Genomic DNA, 25,514 nt, shown 5'->3' on the forward strand with positions numbered 1-25,514 from the left:
GGAAATGCTGCAAGTTTGTATCACCAAGAGATTGCCTTTTAATTACTCTTCAATATTCCCTAACAGTATTTATTACAATCATAATGCATTTATGTTGATGCTAAGATTAAAACAAAAAAGTCAGCTAAGATTTAAAGACGTCTCCATTGCCATTCTACATCCCCTCATGATGAAACAAAGTATTTAGTACAATCATTTCACACTTGCTTGGCTGACAATGGACCATTATAAATGTTTATGGGTTCCAATGGCACATTATTTAAGTTCTTCTGTTTTTGAGCCATTCTTCTTTTTGATACGTTTTCATATCAGTACTGAACACACAAAACTTCTGCAAGTTTAAGAAAAATTTCCAGTAACTGGAAAGTTCAGCAAGTATTTGTAGCAAGATGCAAGAACCATTTCCACTAACTTGCATACGCTAATTCTGAAGGTTGATGAAACTTGCAGAAGTCAACTTGCTGGGCGTCTTTCCATGCCTAATAACTTGCAGAAGTAGCGTCTGCGAGTAACTTGTGGAAGTTTACTTGCTAATGGAAACACACCTTTTTAACCAGTTTATGTATTTGTACAGTAATTAAGAAAGAGATTTATTTTACAAAATTTTGAATAGAAAATCTTTCAAATTGACAAAATTGCTACCTGGAAACAAGAGTTATACTTGTTCTTGACTTTGATAGCACATGTGAAATTATCGGTATGCGGGTGACAGCATGCACTACCTAATATGTTTCAAAATGGTGTACATAAAAAACGGTTTTTCAGGGGCTGATACCTCAGGTTCTATTGGTAATTGTAAGGTGCATTCAACAGTTTTGGATAACCCTTGGGTTAGAGGCCATTTGTACACCCAACAGAAGGATCTGTGTTGCAGTACAGGGTGAAAAAATTGAATATTACAAACTTGCTCCTCCATAGGCAAATGGAACAAATCAGATGGTTCTTTTTGAATTTGATGTGGGTCAACAGTGGGATTCAAGGGGCTTATGGAACCCACAATTAGTTCATGAGGGGTTCTTTAAAACCCCCCTCCAAAAAAGGTTCTTTTTACCATGTCCTCACACCAAACCAGATCTGCAGATACCAATATTACTTTGCACAGCAAATGACTGAAATTTTTATGATACATTCTTAAGATCCCAATCTCAAACAACCTTGAAAATTTTCTCAATATACAGGGTGTCATCATCATTGAGCTTCTGCACTAGCTCCAATTTGAATGGTTTCATAGACAGCTTCTGTCGTAGGACTTTCCACACTGTCACTGGAGCCATTTCGACTTCTCAGGATGCACAACGCATCAATTTCTTTGGACTCCTTGTGAATGTCTCTCGTATGCACTTCACTTTCGCTTCACTCACACTGGGAGGTCTGCTTCTCTTTGCCGAGTACAAGCAACCTGTCATAATGAATTTGTTGTGCCAGTGGTAAATGGCCTTCTATGTTGGTGGCTTCTTACCACACAGTTGGTTCTAAACATTGGTTCAACAACTGCAACAACTGCAGTACACCTGTTTTTGTCGACCTCCAACACACAGAATGCTCACTCTGCACCTGAAGTCACCATGTTTGCGACTAGCACTGACTATTGGCAAATTGCCAGACTATGCTGTGGTGGTATACATGGGGGGGGGGGGGGGGGGGACTTTAAGGGCTTTTCTTCAAAATTACATATGTATGATATCTGTACAATGTTTGGTTCTTATGCAATAAATAATTGAAAGTGTTCCTGGACTTTATGCACACCCAGTATTTATCAGTTTCCGAGATACAGCAGTTCAGCAATACCCTACTTCTACATGTAACACATGGCCATAAAACCCAGTGTGAGGTGAAAATGTAATTTACAAAGTGATGTAGAAATGGAGAAATATGCTGCAAAGTGTGTTCATTATCATCAGAAGAGTTCTGGGAATCTCATATTGTAGTACTGAAGCAAAATTTTTATGCACGTAAAATCTGATCTGAGTGATCTGAGGAGTAAAATTAGTTTTCGTTATTTCAATTTCACGTAAGTAAACTATAAAAATTTTTCTGACCTATAAAGTTCCCTTGCGGGGCTGCTCGGACTACCATCCACGCTGCCCCCACTAGTCAGTCCACATGCTATTCATTCATTTCTTTTGTCAGTCGACTTGATCAAATTAAGTTATCGAATAGCTGTACTTTCCTAACTAGCATGTGTGTTTGTGTCATCGTATTTCATACATTTCTGTCTGGCACATAGATAGCTAACATATACCTATGAGAAAAGTCATGGCCCTTCTAGTGATCTTGATACGTTATTCTGTCTGGCATTTGTTTGAGAAAAGTCGCAAATATTCTACTGTTTTCTTGTACAGAGAACCTTCGATACGTAGCATTATAAATACGGACTATTTACCAAATAGGAAGCTAGTTTACATTCAGAAGCAGAAATATTAAGACTGAAGAATGAATAAGTAAAAAGTCCTAGTTGTTGCAAATGCAAGTGTGAACATTAGTCAAGAGTTAGAGTGATCAGTTGATTGAGAAGAATTAATAATAGTAATTCATAGTAATTTCTCAGTAAAAATATTGTTATCAGTCTCGTAACAATATTTTTACTAATAACATAACAATAGTTTCCCATATCTAACTTGTAATACGAGTTAGGTATGGCAAATTATTGATGCATATATCTCCGGTAATAGTGATTTTAGAGAATATTCATAAAAACACATTGTTACTATATATGCCCTCTATTGAATGCACTAGAAAGGAACAGAATTGACAATAAAAGTTCAACACACATAAATTGCTGGATGACGACATCAGTGGAGACTCACCCTTATATTATATGTTGTAAGGTACATATTGGCTTGTCGCTTTCACAGTAGGTATTTGTTCACACTCCATAAAAGTCTGGAAGCGAGCACTCTGGCAGCAAATGTTCTCGAAACAACCGTGCCACATATATAAAGAAAGCAAAGTCACTGCTAGGTAGTCAGTTTGAAAGCTACAATCATCACGATAACTTGGAGGTGAGAAAAAGTGAACAACTACGATTATTGGCTATTACCACGGACTTCAGTCAGTGTTGTGCTTAGTGATAAAAACATGCGAAGTGTGACCGTCTGTGTTTTAGTGCTAAGTGTACTAGTGTTGCATTATTCAGTGCGAATAAAGTGTTTATTTGAGAATAATTGGCATCTCATTTCCCTCCGTCACAATAGCATAATAAAATGGATCATTATGCAATTAGAAAAAGAAATGTAGAAACATCTGAAGATACCAGTCACCATTCAGCCGCAAAAACACCACCAGATGTACAGGCAGAGCCCAGCACTTCATCAAAAATTCCACAACAAAGTTCATCAACTGATTCCTTTAATCCCTCAGATATTGGCAATTATTTGGATATATTAGCATCAGGAAATATTAGTGATGATATAAAACACAAGCTTTTCACAGTTGGAAGGAAACCTGAAAAGGGTTATATCTTTCCTTCTTCCAAGTACAGCAAGAAGAGACGGGTTGAACGCAGACAAGTGCATGATAATCACTTTGAACAGTATCCATGGCTGGTGTTCTCACAAGTTGAAAAGGGACTTCTTTGCATTAATTGTTCAATTTTTATAAATAATAAAATGGTTGGAGGAAAGAACTCCATTATCGCCAAGAAACTAACAAAGTTTTCCAAAGTTACTGGTAAAGATGGTGACCCTGAGACTCCCTATCAGCTCAAGTACCACACTGAAGCGTCAACAGAAGCAAAATTCCTTTTGGCAACACGAGACAACAGCGAACTTGAGGTCATAAATCAGTTGTCAAGACAGAGAATGGAAAGCATTAGGGAAAACAGAGACCGTCTTATACCTATAATAAAAACAATCATATTTAATGGAAAGAAAAATATTCCTCTGTGGGGCATAGAGATGATGGGATTCTATTATAAAACAAAAACGACCATGAAAGTATAGTGAGTAATGAGGAAAACTTAAGAGCTCTTCTAAGATTTAGAATAAATGCTGGAGACTTGCAACTAAAACAGCACCTTGAGACCACTACAGGGAACACCACTAACATAAGTAAAACAACATGTAACAAACTTATTTCATGCCGTGAAACAGTGATGTTATTGAGAATACTGAGTTTAGCTGCAAGATATGATGGTGATGACGGCAAATTATATGAAAGATTTTTGGGTTTCGTTGACATCCATAAAGGCAATGATTGTAGTGGAAAATTTGATGATGAACTTCAAGAGTGTCAAGATGAAGAGTGTAGCATTAATGATGAAGTATTAGGTACTACGATTCTAAGGAGAATGGAAAGCCTTTCTCTGTCACTGGAGAACCGGCTATGATGTCAGAATTGAGAGGAGCTGTGGCTACAATAAAAAAGAAAGCAATCAACACGGAAGTAGCACCATGTCAAAGTCATCAGCTCAACCTCACTGTCTCTTGCAGTTGCAAAGTTACAAGTGTGAGAAATTCACTTGGTACATTTGAAGAAGTAGTAGCATTCTTTACAGCATGTTGCAAGCAGTTCCCAGCATTGAAGAGTCACCTAAAACACTCGCTGCAGTCACATTGCCAAACGAGATAGGTTGAGCGACATGATGCTGTTATTCAATTCGCAGCTGATCTCGGAACAGTTTGCAAAGTTCTTACATGAATACAGTGTTGGAGGGATAGAACAATGGCTGCAAAAGCCAATAGAACAATAGCTGCCAAAGCGAATATTCTCCTTCGAGCTCCCTCTAGTTGCAAGTTTATCATCACTCTGTTTACACTGAGTGACATTGTGAGTATAACATATCCAGTCAGCAAAATCTTACAAGACCCTAGCCTGGACATCACAATGGCAAAAGCAAAATTAGATTTGACACTCAAGGTGTACGACAGCATGAGAGCTAATGCTGATAGCCGCTTTGCTCATATTGTTGAAGAGACGAAGGCAGTTATGGAAGAGTTAGACGTGGAGATGAGTGTTCCTCATCTTACAGGCAGACGAAGGCACAGGGAAAACTGCAATCATAATGATGAAGCTATGACATATCGGAAAAGAACTGTTTTTATTCCAGTACTGAACCTTGTTACAACTAACATGAGAGAACATTTTGCTGAAGAAAATATTTATCATTTAAAATTCAACATATCTTCCCCCTCACAACTACTGAAACATGATGGTAATGATCTGGCACATAAATTGAATAAGTGCTTAACTGAACTACCGTTCTTTGAAGAAGAATTACTCTTTGTGACTAAAAAGTGATTAATGGGAAAGTTTCTTCAATACAACCAGACGAGCATAAATGTCCTTAATAATCATGATTCTGTTATGAAAGTGTTGCTTGTTTGTCTCAGATCTGACTATCCTACTTTCCACATTATGTACAAAATATTTGCTTGTCTACCTGCATCTATTGCTACAGTAGGAAGAAGGTTCTCAAGACTGCAGCTTACAAGCACATGGCTGAGGTCAACAATGAAGGAAAATCGACTTAATGGCTTTCCTCTGTTGAACATTCACCCTGACATTGACTATCCTATTGATGATGTAATTACCCAGTTTACCAGGAAGAATATGTGCACAGAATTCATCACTTAAGGAAGAGAACCCCAATTGTAACTTTTTTATATCATAAGATGGCATTGTCTTGTGGTTGATTATATTTTTATTACGGTAAAAGTAAAGGTAGCTCAAGATATCTTTAACGTCCCCTCCTTGAGGCTTTTCTGTTCCATGACTGATTGAAACACAGAAAAGACAAATGTGCTCCTGTTTAAAAGACTGACTAAAAAGAGAGACACCAACCGCATATTCTACCCTACTCAGCACCTTTACAAAAATTTCCAAAAATTTTGGCATTTGGACATATTCACACTTCTGTATGCTGAGAGAGAGAAGGAGACAGCGGCAGCAGGAAAGAGACAGTAAATTAATAAATACTGAAAGATAGTGGACAGAAGACGTGGTATAGAAAGATTAGTACTTGTTCCACAGATCATGAATACGACACTTCGTAATGATGTGGAACGTGTCAGGTTAATAAAAGGTGTCTATACAAGATATTACATTACACAAAATATTACACGACACTTAATTTTTTTTATTTTTGTGGGAGTTGGGGAAATTACCCACTTACTATATCCACAAATTCATCTAATGAGTAGGAGTTGGCATTAAGAAATTCTTTTAATTTCCTTTTAAATGCTATATGGCTATCTGTCAGACTTTTGATGCTATTAGGTAAGTGACCAAAGACTTTTGTGGCAGCATAATTTACCCCCTTCTGAGCCAAAGTTAGATTTAACCTCGAGTAGTGAAGATCATCCTTTCTTCTAGTGCTGTAGCCATGTACACTGCTATTACTTTTGAATTTGTTCGGATTGTTAATAACAAATTTCATAAGTGAATGTATATATTGTGAGGCTACAGTGAAGATCTCTGGCTCTTTAAATAAGTATCTGCAGGATGATCTTGGATGAGCTCCAGCAATTATTACACGCTTTTGTGCAATGAACACTCTTTTATTCAATGATGAGTTACCCCAGAATATGATGCCATACGAAAGCAGAGAATGAAAACAGGCGTGGTAAGCTAATTTACTCAGATGTATATCGCCAAAATTTGCAATGACCCTAACAGCATAAGTAGCTGAACTCAAACGTTTCAGCAGATCCTCTCAGTGTGTTTTTTCCAGTTCAACTCCTCATCAATGCTTACACCTAGAAATTTTGAATATTCTACCTTAGCTACCAATTTCTGATCAAAGTCTATATTTATTAATGGTGTCATTCCATTTACTGCGTGGAACTGTATATACTATGTGTGTTTTGTCAAAGTTTAATGAGAGCCCATTTCCAGAGAACCACTTAATGATTTTCTGAAAAACATTGTTTACAATTTCACCAGTTAATTCTTGTCTGTTGGGTGTGATAGCTATAATTGTATCATCAGCAAAAAGTACCAGCTTTGCATCTTCATGAATACAGAATGGCAAGTCATTAATATATATTAAGAACAGCAGAGGACCCAAGACCGAACCTTGCGACACCCCATTCTTGACTGTTCCCCAGTTTGAGAAATCACCAGTTTTTTTGCATATTATGTGAACTGCTTATTTCAACTTTCTGTACTCTTCCAGTTAGGTACGATTTGAACCATTTGAGCACTGTCCCATTCATACTACAGTACTTGAGCTTATCTAGAAGCATTCCATGAGTTACACAATCAAAAGCCTTTGATAGATCACAAAAAATCCCAATGGGTGACTTCCGGTTAGTGAAAGTATAAATAGCATTTTCCATTGAAAACCCCTTCTGGAAACCAAACTGGCATTTTGTTAAGATTTTATTTTTACAAAGGTGTGAAGCTACTCTACAATACATTACTTTTTCAAGAATTTTGGATAAGGCAGTCAGAAGAAAGATTGGGCGGTAGTTGTTGACATCACACGTATCCCCTATTTTATGCTGTGGTTTAACAATGGCATACTTCAGTCTATCTGGGAAAATACCCTGCTTCAGAGAGCTATTACTTATGTGGCTAAGAATCCCACTTATTTCTTGGGAACAAGCTTTAATTATCCTGCTGGAAATGCCATCAATTTCATGTGAGCTTTTATTCTTGAGAGAGTTTATCATCTTCCTAATTTCAGAAGGAGAGGTGGGTGGAATTTCAATTGTATCAAATGGTGTGGGTAAGGCCTCTTCCATTAACTGCCTTGCTTCTTCTAATCAACATTTAGATCCTATTTTCTCTACAACATTTAAAAAATAATTATTAAAAATGTTTTCGACTTCCGGCTTGTTGTTTATCAAGTTTCCATTCGTTTTGATGGTGATGCCATCATCCTGTACTCTTGGTTGTCCTGTCTCCCTTGTAATAATATTCCAAATTGCGAATGAGCGAATGAGACAATGACAGTGTGAGAGAGAGCAGGAGAGGGACAAAATGGCAGTGGAAAGCAGACAACAGTGACATAACAGTGCTAGGAAAAAAGAGTAAAGGAGACAGTGCCAGTGGGAGAGAAACCAAGAGAATGAGAAAGAGAAAGTGGAAGTGGTCGAGAGCCAGTGATGATGAGAGGCAGTATCTATTACGATGACAACAAGAAAGAGAGAGATAGTGACAATGAGAAGAGAAAGCAACATTAGGAAGGAATGAATGGAATAGTAGCAGTAAGAGAGCAAAAGAAGAAATTGGAAGTAAGAGAAGACAGCAGTAGTATGACAGAACAAAGGAGACTGCACTCATGAGACACAAAATAGTGACAGTTACAAAGACACATAGAGATAATAACAATGAGTTGTGCTGAATGAGTTAGTGAGAATAGGCAACTGGGAGAGGATGAGTATGAACAAATTGCTGCGATTCACTAGTGGATGGAAATGAATAACAGTTAGGGTAGCTTGTAGGAGAAAGAGATGAGTTGCGTGTTAAAAAGAGCATGAATGTGTTCACCTATCAAATTTTTGGGAAGATTTATACAGGTGCTGAGAAGATAGAATGAAGTAGCTGATACCCCACTTGTCACTCAGAGTCTGAAGGACAGAACAAATGTGATTTATGGAACTTGGCACTTTTCAGGGAAACACGTAAGACAGGTACAAGTTGTGCATAGCACTGAACACATTGACTGGACAACATTAATACAGGTTACAGGATAGGCCAAGCATTCATTTGCAATCGTTAAAATAATACTGTTTCTTTGATTGCTCACCATGGTGCACCAGTGGGCTGATCCACTTGGCCTCTATAAGTGGGCCAGTGAACTGTATGGAGGCACAATCTGTGAAATCATGCATGTCATGAGTGAAAATACATCAGTTTGTTGATGAAAAGCTATGAAGTTACAATAAATCACTGATGTTGAGAAAAGTGGAAAACTACTCCAGGTTATTCACTGTATACTTTCTGCAGCAAATGAATACACTGTGCTAAACTGATTATCAATAATGTACATCATCAACTGAGCAAGGCAAGTATAAATTTTGGAACAAAATGTTTCCTGCTCTAAAAAATTCCATCTAATTATCTACACACAATCAGATTCAATGTTGAACATAATGTAAAAATATAAAATCTAAATTGTGTATGGTAGATGGTAATGAAAAGTACATGCGAGGCAAGAGTACAAGCTTTTAGGTCCCTAAAGCAGAAATTCATCATTCTCTTACCAGAAAGCACATACATCATTTCCTCAGTACTATTCTGGAACCTTGTTTCCGTCAGGTGCTTACAGTTTGATAAATTGGAGTAAGTCTCTTTCATACATTTTCAATATAAAATTTGTACAGTTTTGACTGAGTGTTAGGTGAGCCTATGTCCATTCAAAAATTAGATGAACTTGGCAGCAGAACTGGTAGCTTTAAGAATCCAAAATCCACCTTGATCCCCATGACTTTAGTCGTGTGTGTTATCTGTAGATTTCCAAGAAAGAAAATTGTTGAATGAGGTAAAAGTACACAGGTCTCATGGGGAAGAAATTAGCAGTGAGTATTGCTACCCTGTCAAGAAACTATCTGTGGACTTTTATCCCACTGTGTAGCCTCTTCTAGCTTATTCAGGCATTTTTTTGTTAGTAGTAGTTAGATGCCTCAGTAGTTACCTTAAAGAACTACAATGAATTTTTGTTTCTGTAATTTTGCTTTCATTGGGTAGCAGTTTTTTCATACATAGCTACCTCTCAAACACATTTTGAATTTAACCATGTCTTCCATAACAGCATTTTTTCCCCAGAAACTGACTAAGAACACCAACTCAACAGCTATTAACAGAGCTGCTCTACCATCAAGCCTTTGTCCTTACTGAAAATGGGAGCTCAACATGACAAGCATCCAAAGCTATCAGGTTTCCTGAGGCTGCCTTAAGACAATGTCTTAAAACTGGCAAAGGTATTGATTCACAAAAACTTCCTCATTGGAAGAAGAACAAGGTATAGTGCAGCACTGCATTTCCCTCGATGATGATGATGCTAATAATAATAATAATTATTATTATTATTAATAATATTTTGCCTTACTCTCAGACCATTATAACATTAACTTTTTGAATTCAATGGAGAAAAAAAATCAATCATAGGTTCCCAGTTGAAAGAAGACTTGCTGGTAGAGACTTCACTTGTGATTTTATGAAAAGAAATAAAGTGTCAGTCAGAACAGCCTTGAAAACCAGCATAGCATGCGTAATGGGATTTCGTGAGATACAACCAAACAAATATTTTGACAACCTGGAGACAGTCTTCAAGAAATACGATTTTCCTCCTGATTGCATTTATACTGTGCATGAGGTGGGCCTTCGACCTGTTCTTAATAAGCTTCCCAAAAATGTAGCTCCAACAGGGAAGAGAGAAGTGGGGAAATCTGTGGCTGCAGAACAGAGGCGGTCACCTTTGTCTATTCCATGAGTGTCATGAAACACCCTGTTCACCCTTGGCACAGAAGTGATTCATTCATTACTCATAAATGGAGGTCTAATGGGATGTGATGTGGCTATGTGACCATAACACCACTTTTTACATAGCTTGATCATTTCAGAAAGTTTACAAATCCTGCAGACAAAAAATCAGTTTTATTAATCTTGGATAACAAAATCCCCCACAAAAGCCTAGAGGCTAGTTTGTTTGCTAAAGATAGTCACATGCACAGTTTGCCACCCCACAGCAGCCATAAGATACAGCCACTCCATTGCAACTTTTTCAGGCCTTTTTAAGGCATTTGATGACACGGCAGTAGATTTGTGGAATGTGTCTCATCCCAGGCAGGTCTTCAGCTTGTATAATGTAGCCAAACTTGTGAGAGTGGCACTCGAAAAGGCAGCTACTGTTGCATATGGTGTCAAAGGATTCAGGGTTGTGAGACTGTTTCCTCTTAATCAGAACAAATTTTCAGATGCTGATTTTGTGCCATTAGAAGTGACCAATCAATCTCTCTGGAGCTCGACAACGGAGGCTTCATAGTCATTGGTAGAAATGAAGATACTGAACCAACAAGGAATGAAGAAGTCACAGGGGGCACAGGGGGCATGATGGCAGGAGTCTTGCAGAGTAAGATCGACAGGTTATTGCTTCTGAACGAGGACTTTCGAATGTTTATCTCATTGTGAGTGAGTCACCTTTCTTCTTCTTCAAACATGGAATCCATTAATTGCTGTGCTAGCTCCTCTCCCAGCACATCCACCCTTTCTGGCAATCCTACATCTGTTGCACTCTTGCTACCATCAGAGGGAATAATTCAGCTTTCTTAAGTTCAAATAAAATGGAAATGTAGGAAGGGGTGTTCATCAGCACGATTAATTTCGACCTCTCTTAAGGCAGCCCAGGAGGTGGAATCTGCTGCAAATGAGATGTTAGACAAGGAGAAGAAACAGAAAGCTCTGACCTGGTAATGAATTTTTCAGGGAACAATGCTGATGTCGAAGATAGTTCTGTTATAAGTAAAAGAGAACTCACAGCTGTAAAGGTCCTTGGAAAAACTAGGCATGAATACACCCTTACCTATATAATGTGGTTCATTCTTTAAACCATGGCTATGACGGAGTTTTTTACAAGCATCTCCCGGAAACATCGAAATTTTAGCAAACAAACAATGAAAGTTATGTCAAAAACAAGGACATTCATAAGAAACTGGCAAAACTGCTTTATAAATGCTCAGGAAGGTTTGCTAAAGCTATTAGCTTTTCAGAAAAGCTGTCCAGATTACGAATTTGCTAGAAGTAGTGTTAAAATAAGACTGAATATGACACCTCTATTTTATTTAATTGTGTTTCTTAATTTCAAAATGGCTCTTTCCTCTTCATTTCCATTGTTCTATTAAGGCTATTTGTACTTTGTTTTTATTAGTCAAGTCAATATCCAAAAGTAATCCTTACTTGTCAACTAACTCTAGTTTGTAAGACTTTAATAAATAAAAGGCCAATTATTATTATATTCAAATGAATTTAAAAAAAATAAAGTTCCTGGTTTGTTTTTCCATGTATTTGTGTAATCATTTTGATTTTCTTCAACTATGGGTAAAAGCATGTACTGTGTACTCTTGCCCTAGGCTCGCATGCTCTTACCTCACAACATGTGTAGTGATTCGAGAATTTCTTTGTAAATTCTAGAACCACTCAGCCTTCTACTGCCTTGAACACACGATATTCTGGATATGAGTGTGAGATGGTAAAATCCTACCTACTGCGTGTCACATGTCTGTGTGTGCAGGTTTAAAATCAGTCGCGGGAAGAATGTAGACATGGCAGTTGGACGGCACCGACAAGTACCTGTCGGGCAATCAATAGATGTTTTAGTGAGTGTGTAAGGAAGAACCATGGAGTTTACATGCAGCTCTGTGCTTATTGTGTCATTGACTATTGTTATTAAAACAAGAACAGTTGAAAAAGTACTCTTGTAGACTCTTTACACAACTCTGTTAGAGGCAAGACTCATTTTTATGATTCATGTTAAGAGAGGTCATGGTATCCAAGGAAACTTTCTTTTAACTGTAACTCTATTTGTTTCTAACATCCGACTGAATGAGAGACTTGCAGGAAGTTACATATTCACGCGGAAAGAGAAATTTTTGTGTATGGAGGTCAAACACATCATTAGTTGACAAAAAGTAAAGTTTGTACTTATCTCCTAAGTAGAGAGAGTCTAAAATATCTAGCGTTTTTCAACGGAGAAGAAGTCATGAGATTTTCAAGCAGCTGGCTATTCAGTAGAGGAGATTGGAAGGTAGTTTGGGGGAATAAGCCGATATAACCCAGATCCACACTCACACTTTAAGTCGTCAGAATGTTAGACATGGTGTAAGAGTCTGAAAAATTATTTTTTGGGAAAACTTTTATTACTCCTTTCATAATAATTGGAGACAATGAAACTTTTATGCGATCTTACCAAGTGTCAAACTGGTTGTTGCACGTTTAATTTATATAAAACTGCTGCAAGTCTTTTTAAAAAAATATTTAATAAAACCAAAAACACATATTTTAACCCCATTGTTTAAGTAGAACATTTTAATATGCATGTGATTGAGCAAATGACTTGATATAAATTTTGTTTTGCATTTGGAAGACTTATCAAATCTTCTACCACTGTTATTTTTAGTCTCACTGTTGGTTGTATTCCAGTTGTATGTGTAAATCTTGCATTGTGTATGTTGTATGTATCTTGTAAGTTTTCTTGGTAAATTTTGTATCAGTATTTTGGTGTCATGGATGTTAAATAAATAGAAAGTTAGGGAAAAACCGAACTTCATGGATGTTAAATAAATAGAAAGTTAGGGAAAAACCGAACTTATCAACTAAGTACTGCAGACAAAAGGAGCATTCCAACTAAATTTACTCCAGCCACCTTTTCTGAAATTTTAGCCCATGTCCTTGGTCATATCAAACACATGAAAATTCCATCCAAACTGTGGGTGTCATTAATTTCACCTTTTACCATCTTTTTATTGCCATATTTCACAATAGCTTGACCAAAACTTCTTATATGTAAATGATGGCACTGATATTACCTTCAACAAATTTAGTTATAGTAGTGATTTTACAATGGTTATGTGACATCAAAATTTTGAGAAAGAGCAACACTGTAACTAATCAGGAAACTGTCAGGGTCACATCCAAAACGAAATTACAAAAAGACTTTGTAGAAGGGAAGAAGACTGACTGGTGTGGTGAATACTCATAACAGGGCACATCTTTACAAGCCACTTTTAGCACTGGACAGTGAGGAAGAACAATACTGTCATTTTAAAATAACAAGAAGTGGATTTATATTGATGCGAGTTATCTCCACCGTAGTTCAGCACTAATCACACGTCTTAGAAATCTCTTGAGGTATGCCTTGTTAGTGAACATGGGTAGTAATAGCAATGGTCATGACATATTTTTGTGCACAAGCATTCTCAAGATGAACATCTTGATGAAAAATTACAGAAAACAGTTAAACAAGACTGAACTTTAGTATATAATGCTTTACTTGAAAATAAGAGTAAAGGTGAAGTAGAAAAATGATTCTCAGATATTACATTTTGGATTTGTTACCAGAAATAGTTGTGGAATTTTCTGAGAAGAAAAGAATGTGTATGCTAAATATAAACTCATTTATCAAAACAGATAAATTTATCTCGTGACGGGTATTCTGGTAAGCAAAAATTCTACGTAATCTTAAGGTCAGGCAAATATCTTGTTTACCCAGCAGTGTGTCTCCCTCAGAACTAACATTAGGCTGAGGGCAGTGACACCACTATAAAAGCTTTCCACATACACACTTAATCCAAAACCTGTTTCTATTGCAACTATCCAGCATGCTTTTTAAAGAAAACATAATTCCACAAAATAATCTGATGGTGCTCTAGAAATTTTTTAATGCAATGGGTGTTTGTTTATAGGAAAACTCCAGAATAACCAAAGACGCAGAGAGATTCCGAGAAGCATGTTTACAGAGCCCACCGACAGCCACATTTAAATATAGTTTATGAAATAAGAGAGATGGAGATTTTTCATTGTTTGTTTGTATGGGAAAGTATGGCAATCTCATGACTAACTTATGTGGGAATGAGTTAAAGATCCATGGAGCTTGATACTAGTTCTCTGAAGAGTTGCTTGTTCACTGTATGGTATGTTTATTCTTGTCAAGTTGCATTACTGTTGATTTGCTAATAAAATTGATTGTCATTATTTGAGAGCATTAATTTCGCCTTCATAATTGGTGACCCCGAAATAAAAGTAGTTTCACATTGGACAAGTGGTTTTCACTTTTCCCATAATACAATGTCTTCATGTAAGACACGCACAAACTGTTGCACGCCAACAGCAGCAAGATCCAACATCCACAGCAAGAGATTGAGGTTTTGGAACTTTCCTTATCTTCATAGCAATCAATGAGTGGAGTGCCACAGGTAAATCCAACTGTGGACCAAGTTGGGTAGTCCCACTACACTGATATGTGAGATCAGATCAGACATAACAAAGCTACTGGTTCCGCAACTGCACAACAAACTAAAGACTTTCTGGCCGCCAGCTCATGCAATTCTTCCACGCTGCGGTGGTGGTGGTGGTGGTTAGTGTTTAACGTCCCGTCGACAACGAGGTCATTAGAGACAGAGCGCAAGCTCGGGTTAGGGAAGGATTGGGAAGGAAATCGGCCGTGCCCTTTCAAAGGAACCATCCCGGCATTTGCCTGAGACGATTTAGGGAAATCACGGAAAACCTAAATCAGGATGGCCGGAGACGGGATTGAACCGTCGTCCTCCCGAATGCGAGTCCAGTGTGCTAACCACTGCGCCACCTCGCTCGGTTTCCATGCTGCAATTACAGTTCTGTGCTTCACAATTTACATCTGCACAATATGAAATACCATTTGCAATTCTAGAGAAAGTTTTTGTAGGTCAGCACATTGTGGAAGGCCACAAGCAGCTTATACTGGCAATCAACAACCTAGACCAGAAAGCGATCACCTAAGTTTTGGACATTATTTTGAACCCACCTCATCAGCAAGCCTACATTTCTCTCAAAATGGCTTTAGTTGCCTGTTGCACTAAATTATCTGATCAAAAGCTTAAACAAGTCCTGCATCACGAAAAATGTGGTAACAAAAACCTATCAGAATTTGGAGACGTTTATGTATTATGATCAACACTAGTGTGGTTCCTGGTGTATTATCATTACATGTTTGGCAACAACTGTACCTAAGCTGCACTTAGTTTTGATAGTGCACAAAGAACAGTCTTTACAAAAATTACTTAAGTTATCGATAGGATGCACACAATGCTAGATTTGAGTGCTGTGGTGCCATAATGTCAGCTACTAGCAATGTTACAGCTGAATACAACAAACAACTGCTGAACTCACCTGAAGAGATGATGCCTCACTGCACCCCCACTTTGTACTGTCACTTGCCGACCATAGCTGAAGAGTCCAAAGTCTACATGCCATGGCTGAGATAATAGCCAAGCAGTTTCAGACATTACTGTTTTAGACCAGCCAAAATAAGAGGTTGCTTTCACAATATTTTTATATTTGTCAGTGTCAAGATTGCAGGCAAGTCTAAGCTAGCTCTACCAACACCTGCTGGTACCAAAGATGTTCCAAGACACAAGCTGAAAAGTGCACAATACTGCATGGCTACCCAACAAGCAAGGACTATCTTGATTATGTGCAACAGAGTGCAATACCTGCAAACAGTGCCAACAACAAAAGACGAGGTCTAACAACTGATCACAGATGGCAGCAGAGCAACAAATCCACTATCTACAGCAGTTCAGCACCTGCTCAAACAACTCAATCACCGCTAACTGTAGTGTGCAATACAGCATCAAAGCAGTTATATATTTCTGATAAAATTCCTGGTTTGGTTTTTTTTAATAGACACTGGTTCAGAGGTCAGCATACTACTTGCCTCATGTGCAACCGATGATGTAATCCTCGATGAGCCTTTACATTTAAATAGCTATAAACAGCTATATTATCCTCAATAATAGCCACAAAAAACTGATGATTGATATAGGATTTTCTGACCACTTCAACTGTGGTGGCAGACACTGATCCGGCAAACTTCTTTCATGTTTCGCACTTACTGTGGACTTGATGAACACATGTTGAATAAACAGGACTGATGGTTACAAAGTTATTTCATTTATGAAGTTTTGCAGGGAATGGCATTCTGTTTTGCATATTTGGATGATATCCTGGTACTCTCTTCCAACACTCACTCACAGGACAGACATGATCATTAAGTAAGACAGAGACTATATGGCTCTAGAATTGTGTTGAGCAAAGACAAATCTTCCTCAGCCATAGGGTCTTGGCGACAGTATCTACCTGTTACTGGAGAAGTTATCCATTTTACGTGATCTGCCGAAACCAAATGATTACCAACAATTAAGGGTTTTCTGTGCATGATGAATTTTTACTGCTGTCACCTTCCGGTGACTGCTTCTATTCAATCACCTCAAACAAACACACTTTCTGGTCACAGCACCAAGGGCTACTCAGCACTCAGATGGGCTCTGGAAATGGGCACACCTTTCTGTGATCTGCAGGTGAGCCTTGGAGAGGCAGTGCTGCTCGCCCACCCCGTACTATCTATGTCATTGTTTATCACTGAGGACACCAGCCAAAGTGCAATGGGTGCCCCTCTGCATTAAGAAATCAGCAATAACTGACAATTGTTAAGATTTTTTCTTTTTCTTCAAAAAAGAATAGTAATTTCAAAAATGGAGCACTTACAATAGAGAGCTGTTGGCCACATATGAGAGTGTTCACCCTCAATCGAAGTCTGGTCAGTGACAATCAATACAGTCCACAAACCAATCATGTCAGCTTATCAAAATATCAGTGTTAGGTGTTCCCCTCAACAATTCTGGCACACTGAATATATTGGTCAATTTACCTTGGGAACAGGGCATATTATAATATGCAAAAAACACAGTCCCTACTACTTTTCTGGCATTTGCAGTTTGGTTAACATTTTGAACTACAACACTCTCACAAAGGCCTAAGTGACAGATAAACAATTGAAAATTTTACTAAATGATCATTCCATGGGACTTAGGTTGAAGCAAACCAAGGTGGCAGTTAGCAATTCCAAACTGTAGTGCGAGGCAAGCTGCAGCCTTACATTTCACCACATTTTCACCAAGTAGCTTTCGACAGTGTCCACAATCTAGTAAATACAGGGGCTAATGCCACAACTAAATTATCAACCAACAGTTTTTGGTGGCCGCCAATAACAAAATATGCTTCAATATGGGCTCAAAGGTACCTTCAAAGCCAATGCTGCAAAGTGGGTCACCATGTTCATGCAGATAATGGACACTTCCCTGTGTCTCCAGCAACATTTGGTAATGAACACATTGACCTCACTGGGCATCTGATGCCTTCAGGAGGTTACAAGCAACTGTTCGTGGCAGTTGGCAGATTCAAAAGGTGGGCAAAAGCTATACAAATCATGGACATACATGCCTAGATGATTGCAAAAATGTTCATTACAAACTGTTTAGCATGCTTCAGCTATCCACAACATATTACAACACACTAGTGCTGGTAATTTAAGTCCAAACTGTTCAACAAATTGGCTAAATTGTGCAGCTCCCAGTTCCACCACACAACAAGTTATCATCCAGTCACAACAGAATGGCTGAAAGGAAGCATAGAATTTTTAAGGTCACCCTTGTGAATGGCAAAGAGATGTGGACAGATGCACTTCCTCTGGTCCTTTTAGGACTACACTGACATACACATTCTGCAAGTCACTGTACAATGTAGGGCGGAACATACCCTGTACCAATACTCATCATTTCCTTTTCTGTTCCACTTACAAATCTAGTGAGGGAAAAGAGACTATCTGTATGCCTCCATATGAGCCCTAATTTCTCTAATCTTATCTTCATAACCCGTATGTGAAATGTATGTTGGCAACAGTAGAATCACTCTACTGTCAGCCAAATGCCCGTTATTTAAATTTTGTCAGTTGTGTTCCTCAAAAAGAAAATCACCTTACCTCCACCAATTCCCAATTGAATTCCCAAAGCATCTCTGTAATACTTTGAATTGTCTTCCCTGAATCTGTATGTGGTGTGGATCCCAAACATTTGAACAGTCTCAACAGTGGATCACACTAGTGTCCTATATATGGTCTCCTTTACAGATGAGCCATACTTTCCTAAAATTCTCCCAATAAACTGAAGTCAACTATTTGCCTTCCCTAATACAAACCTTACCTGCTTGTTCCATTTCATATCACTCTTCAGTGTTACACCCATATATTTATATGATGTTACTGTGTCGAGCAGCACGCTATTAATACTGTATTAAAAGATTATGGGTTTGTTTTTCCTACTTGCCTGCATTAACTTACAATTTCCTACATTTAGAGCTAGCTGCCATTCAGCACACCAACTAGAAATTCTGTCCAAGTCACTTTGCATCCTCCTACAGTCACTGAACGACAACACCTTCCCATCATCAGCAACAAGCTGTAAACTGCTGCTTACCTTGTCTGCCAGATCGTTTATGTATATAGAAAATAACAGTGGTCTTATTTCACTTCCGTGGAGCACACCTGATGATACTTTTGTCTCTGCTGAACACTCGTCATCAAGGACAAGATACTGGGTTCTGTTACTTATGAAGTCTTACAGCCACTCACATACCTGGGAACCTATTCTGTATGCTTTTACCTTCATCAGTATTTGGAAGCGTGGCACCTTGTCAAATGCTTTACAGAAATCTAGTACATAATCCACCTGTTGCCCTTCATACGTGGTTCACAGCATCTCATGTTAGGAAAGGGCAAGCTGAGTTTCACATGAGTGATGCTTTCTGAAACTGCACTTTTCCCTCTCAAGAAAATTTATTATTTTAGAACTGAGAATATGTTCAACAATTCTGTAGAAAGCTGATGTTAACGAGATTGGTCTATAATTTTGTGGGTCCATTGCTTTACCCTTCTTATATGCAAGTGTCACCTGCACATTTTCCAGTTACTGGGACATTGTGCTAGGTGAAAGATTTGCGATAAATGCAAGCTAAGTAATGGGTCTATGGTGTAGAGTACTGTTTGAAAAACCAAACTGGGATTCCATCAGCACCTAATGACTTATTTGCTTTCAACTCTTTCAGCTGTGTCTCTACATCAGCGATGCTTATTACTATGCCTCCCATACAAGGGTCTGCGCAATGGTCAAATGACAAGTATGCTTGTATGATGCTCCTGCATGGATGATGACATTTAAAACTTTTGCTTTACTTTTTCTATCTTCCACTGCCACACCAGACTGGTCAACGGGTGCCTGTATAGAAGCCTTAGACTCAATAAGCAATTCTATATAGGACCAAAATAATGTCTGGTTCTCAGCAAGATCTATTGCAAAGGTAAGATGGTTGTAGCTGTTGTAAGCTTCGCGCATCGATCTTTTCACGGACACACAAATTTCTATTAACTTTTGCCTGTCATCATTTGGGCATTCTCTGAAGCAAGAGTGCAACAGCCCTTGCTTCCTCAGAATTTGTCCAATTTTGTTGATAAACCGTGGTGGGTCTTTTCTACCCTTAATCCACTTATTTAGTACATACAACTCAGGAGTGTGATTTACAATATGTTTAAAGTTTGGCTTATAAATCCAGCATCGATGCACTGGTGGTTCAAATGGTTTATGGGAAGCCATTGATGATTCCAGCAGACTAGATCACATCTGCACCACTGCCATATCAGGTGGAACTACTACTCTTGCTACAGCAGATTCTGGAGATGCTGCAATATCCAACAGTTACCTGCTTTGTGTCATGTCAATCACTTGACTTTTTACACAAGGCATTGGTGGACTGCCCCCATGTCATGCTACACACCAATGTAGTTTGAGCCCCTCTTCAGCTCCAATAAACTGGACCTTACCAAATGTTGCAACGTGGGAGCCATATGTTAGAATTTTGCACAATAGCAGATGCAGCAAGGTTCTATTGAGGAAGTGAAACCAGTGTCAGTCATACCCTCAATGCCTTTGGACAAAACGTCAACAACCATGATTATTTAATGCCCCCCACCCCCTCCCTCCCCTTTGAGGTTCAACGTGCAGCCACAAAACACCGGACATGCATTTGACCATGCCTATGACCACACTGGTGCCACAACCAACTGTTCACAGAGGAACTGGATGATAAGTTATGTTCAAATGCCCCTACATCCTGAGTGCTCCACACTTTGGGGGGAGGGACTGCTGATCCATGGAGCTTGAGACTTGTTCTTTGAAAGTGTTGTTTGTTCATTGTACAGAACGTTCATTCTTGTCAAGCTGAGTTCCTGCCAATTTGTTAAATAAAAGTATGTGGTACATACAAGAGACCAAAAAATGTTGCTTTATTTTGGTCACAGAGAAAAGGTTTGACAATCACGCACTTTGTAAAGTAGATTTGATTGTGAGTGAAGAACCAGAGGATTTGTCTAGTTTTGGAGGTAATGGAATTCATAATTGGTTAGTGCCTGTTAGATGTGCAAAGCGTAACCTTGAAGACCACTCAGTGCCAGGTACAGAACCAGTTCCAGTAAAATGTTATACACATAATCATTAGGGGCATATGGCTAGGCAATGCTGAGATTTCAGATGGCTCATGATTAGATGTAAGAATTAAGTTAATGTATTTTGTTATCTTGTCTAGTGAGTGTTAGTTCTCAAAATGGGTGTGGTCAAGAACAATGTTTCCACAGAACCATAGACAAAAGGTGTCTCAGAGCTAGTAGCAGTACATATATTGTTAGAAAAGGTAACACAATTAGCAGTGGATGATACAGAACTGTGTGGATTGATAGAATTGAGACTGTCACAATGGGGTGTAGATTTGTCAGTCGCAAGTTTAACTGCTAATTTGATTGTAAGGCAACTGACTAGGTGCAGGCCTTTGTGGGAGACCTTAGAAATCTGGCTCAGGTGGAAGGTTGGCCTGACAAGGAGTTATTGAGTGTTGTGAAATTGAGAGTAACAGAGAAAGCTAGAACTTACATGGGGTGTACAGAAGTTCTTAAGGGAGCCACAACATTTGAAGAATTTAAAGAAGGGTTAATTCAGAGATGTTGTTGTTGTTGTTGTGGTCTTCAGTCCTGAGACTGGTTTGATGCAGCTCTCCATGCTACTCTATCCTCTGCAAGCTTCTTCATCTCCCAGTACCTACTGCAACCTACATCCTTCTGAATCTGCTTAGTGTATTCATCTCTTGGTCTCCCCCTACGATTTTTACCCTCCACGCTGCCGTCCAATACTAAATTGGTGATCCCTTGATGCCTCAGAACATGTCCTATCAACCGATCCCTTCTTCTGGTCACGTTGTGCCACAAACTTCTCTTCTCCCCAATCCTATTCAATACTTCGTCATTAGTTATGTGATCTACCCATCTAATATTCAGCATTCTTCTGTAGCACCACATTTCGAAAGCTTCTATTCTCTTCTTGTCCAAACTATTTAACGTCCATGTTTCACTTCCATACATGGCTACACTCCATACAAATACTTTCAGAAATGACTTCTTGACACTTAAATCTATACTCGATGTTAACAAATTTCTCTTCTTCAGAAACGCTTTCCTTGCCATTGCCAGTCTACATTTTATATCCTCTCTACTTCGACCATCATCAGTTATTTTGCTCCCCAAGTAGCAAAACTCCTTTACTACTTTAAGTGTCTCATTTCCTAATCTAATTCCCTCAGCATCACCCGATTTAATTCGACTACATTCCATTATCCTCGTTTTGTTTTTGTTGATGTACATCTTATATCCTCCCTTCAAGACAACACCCATTCCGTTCAACTGCTCTTCCAAGTCCTTTGCTGTCTCTGACAGAATTACAATGTCATCGGCGAACCTCAATGTTTTTATTTCTTCTCCATGGATTTTAATACCTACTTCGAATTTTTCTTTTGTTTCCTTTACTGCTTGCTCAATATACAGATTGAATAACATCGGGAACCGAGCGAGGTGGCGCAGTGGTTAGACACTGGACTCGCATTCGGGAGGACGACGGTTCAATCCCGCGTCCGGCCATCCTGATTTAGGTTTTCCGTGATTTCCCTAAATCGCTCCAGGCAAATGCCGGGATGGTTCCTTTCAAAGGGCACGGCCGACTTCCTTCCCCGTCCTTCCCTAATCCGATGAGACCGATGACCTCGATGTCTGGTCTCCTTCCCCAAAACAACCAACCAATAACATCGGGGAGAGGCTACAACCCTGTCTTACTCCCTTCCCAACCAATGCTTCCCTTTCATGTCCCTCGACTCTTATAACTGCCATCTGGTTTCTGTACAAATTGTAAATAGCCTTTCGCTCCCTGTATTTTACCCCTGCCACCTTTAGAATTTGAAAGAGAGTATTCCAGTCAACATTGTCAAAAGCTTTCTCTAAGTCTACAAATGCTAGAAATGTAGGTTTGCCTTTCCTTAATCTTTCTTCTAAGATAAGTCGTAAGGTCAGTATTGTCTCACGTGTTCCAGTATTTCTACAGAATCCAAACTGATCTTCCCCGAGGTCGGCCTCTACTAGTTTTTCCATTCGTCTGTAAAGAATTTGTGTTAGTATTTTGCAGCTGTGGCTTATTAAACTGATAGTTCGGTAATTTTCACATCTGTCAACACCTGCTTTCTTTGGGATTGGAATTATTATATTCCTCTTGAAGTCTGAGGGTATTTCGCCTGTCTCATACATGTTACTCACCAGATGGTAGAGTTTTGTCATGACTGGCTCTCCCAAAAACATCAGTAGTTCTAATGGAATGTTGTCTACTCCCGGGGCCTTGTTTCGACTCAGGTCTTTCAGTGCTCTGTCAAACTCTTCACGCAGTATCTTATCTCCCATTTCGTCTTCATCTACATCCTCTTCCATTTCCATAGTATTGTCCTCAAGTACATCGCCCTTGTATAAACCCTCTATATACTCCTTCCACCTTTCTGCCTTCCCTTCTTTGCTTAGAACTGGGTTGCCATCTGAGCTCTTGATATTCATACAAGTGGTTCTCTTCTCTCCAAAGGTCTCTTTAATTTTCCTGTAGCCAGTATCTATCTTACCCCTCGTGAGGTAATCCTCTACATCCTTACATTTGTCCTCTAGCCATCCCTGCTTAGCCATTTTGCACTTCCTGTCGATCTCATTTTTGAGACGTTTGTATTCCCTTTTGCCTGCTTCATTTACTGCATTTTTATATTTTCTCCTTTCATCAATTAAATTCAATATTTCTTCTGTTACCCAAGGATTTCTACTAGCCCTCATCTTTTTACCTACTTGATCCTCTGCTGCCTTCACTACTTCATCCCTCAAAGCTACCCATTCTTCTTCTACTGTATTTCTTTCCCCCATTCCTGTCAATTGTTCCCTTATGCTCTCCCTGAAACTCTGTACAACCTCTGGTTCTTTCAGTGTATCCATGTCACATCTCCTTAAATTCCCACCTTTTTGCAGTTTCTTCAGTTTCAATCTGCAGTTCATAACCAATAGATTGTGGTTAGAATCCACATCTGCCCCTGGAAATGTCTTACAATTTAAAACCTGGTTCCTAAATCTCTGTCTTACCATTATATAATCTATCTGATACCTTTTAGTATCTCCAGGGTTCTTCCATGTATACAACCTTCTATCATGATTCTTAAACCAAGTGTTAGCTATGATTAAGTTGTGCTCTGTGCAAAATTCAACCAGACGGCTTCCTCTTTCATTTCTTAGCCCCAATCCATATTCACCTACTATGTTTCCTTCTCTCCCTTTTCCTACACTCGAATTCGTCACCCATGACTATTAAATTTTCGTCTCCCTTCACTATCTGAATAATTTCTTTTATTTCATCATACATTTCTTCAATTTCTTCGTCATCTGCGGAGCTAGTTGGCATATAAACGTGTACTACTGTAGTAGGTGTGGGCTTCGTATCTATCTTGACCACAATAATGCGTTCACTATGCTGTTTGTAGTAGCTTACCCGCATTCCTATTTTCCTATTCATTATTAAACCTACTCCTGCATTACCCCTATTTGACTTTGTGTTTATAAGCCTGTAGTCACCTGACCAGAAGTCTTGTTCCTCCTGCCACCGAACTTCACTAATTCCCACTATATCTAACTTTAACCTATCCATTTCCCTTTTTAAATTTTCTAACCTACCTGCCCGATTAAGGGATCTGACATTCCATGCTCCGATCCGTAGAACGCCAGTTTTCTTTCTCCTGATAATGACATCCTCTTGAGTAGTCCCCGCCCGGAGATCCGAATGGGGGACTATTTTACCTCCAGAATATTTTACCCAAGAGGACGCCATCATCATTTAATCATACAGTAAAGCTGCATGCCTTTGGGAAAAATTACGGCCGTAGTTTCCCCTTGCTTTCAGCCGTTCGCAGTACCAGCACAGCAAGGCCGTTTTGGTTATTGTTACAAGGCCAGATCAGTCAATCATCCAGACTGTTGCCCTTGCAACTACTGAAAAGGCTGCTGCCCCTCTTCAGGAACCACACGTTTGTCTGGCCTCTCAACAGACACCCCTCCGTTGTGGTTGTACCTACGGTATGGCTATCTGTATCGCTGAGGCATGCAAGCCTCCCAACAAACAGCAAGGTCCGTGGTTCATGGGGGGGGGGGGGGGGAGGGGGGGAAATTCAGAGATATATTAAATGAAATAGGGTCAGACACTATAGGGAACAATTAGATGTAGTAACTACAAGAAATATGGAAACTCTGGAACAATTCATAGATAGGATAAGGAAAATTAATAGATGTACCTATGAATTAAGACAGGATGCTGCAGTCAAAGAAATTCTTTTGCAAGGAGCTGAGCATGGGGCGACTGACACTTTTTAAAGAGATTTGCATGCAGAAATGTTAAGATGACTCTGATGGATTTGCAAACAGCAGTGTGTTTAGCTGCAGAATGTGAGAAGATCGATCTGTTGACTGGAATGCAGGGTAAATGCACAGTGTTTGAAGATAAAATAAAATTTTTCATTTGTGGACGAATGGGCTTGTAAGAAGACATTGTTGCCAGCCTCAGAGAGATGTGAATAAAGTAAGAGGAAGTAATAGTTTTGGA

The 25,514-nt window shown here is 38.9% G+C and overlaps 1 protein-coding gene across 4 annotated transcripts in view; it reads right to left on the reverse strand.

Annotated features, from left to right (window-relative positions):
* Positions 1 to 25,514, reverse strand: part of LOC126236337 (ribonuclease P protein subunit p40-like) — a 262,934-nt gene that overhangs the window by 110,629 nt on the left and 126,791 nt on the right. Inside the window, exon 4 of one of the 4 annotated variants that reach the window (XM_049945560.1) lies at positions 8,693 to 8,761. The exons of the other annotated variants lie outside the window; for them this stretch is intronic. Coding sequence (XP_049801517.1) covers positions 8,693 to 8,761 — 69 coding nt within the window. The remainder of the gene's footprint in view (positions 1 to 8,692; positions 8,762 to 25,514) is intronic. 4 annotated transcript variants of the gene reach the window in all.

Source organism: Schistocerca nitens, chromosome 2 (assembly GCF_023898315.1).
Source record: "Schistocerca nitens isolate TAMUIC-IGC-003100 chromosome 2, iqSchNite1.1, whole genome shotgun sequence".
NCBI lineage: Eukaryota > Metazoa > Arthropoda > Insecta > Orthoptera > Acrididae > Schistocerca > Schistocerca nitens.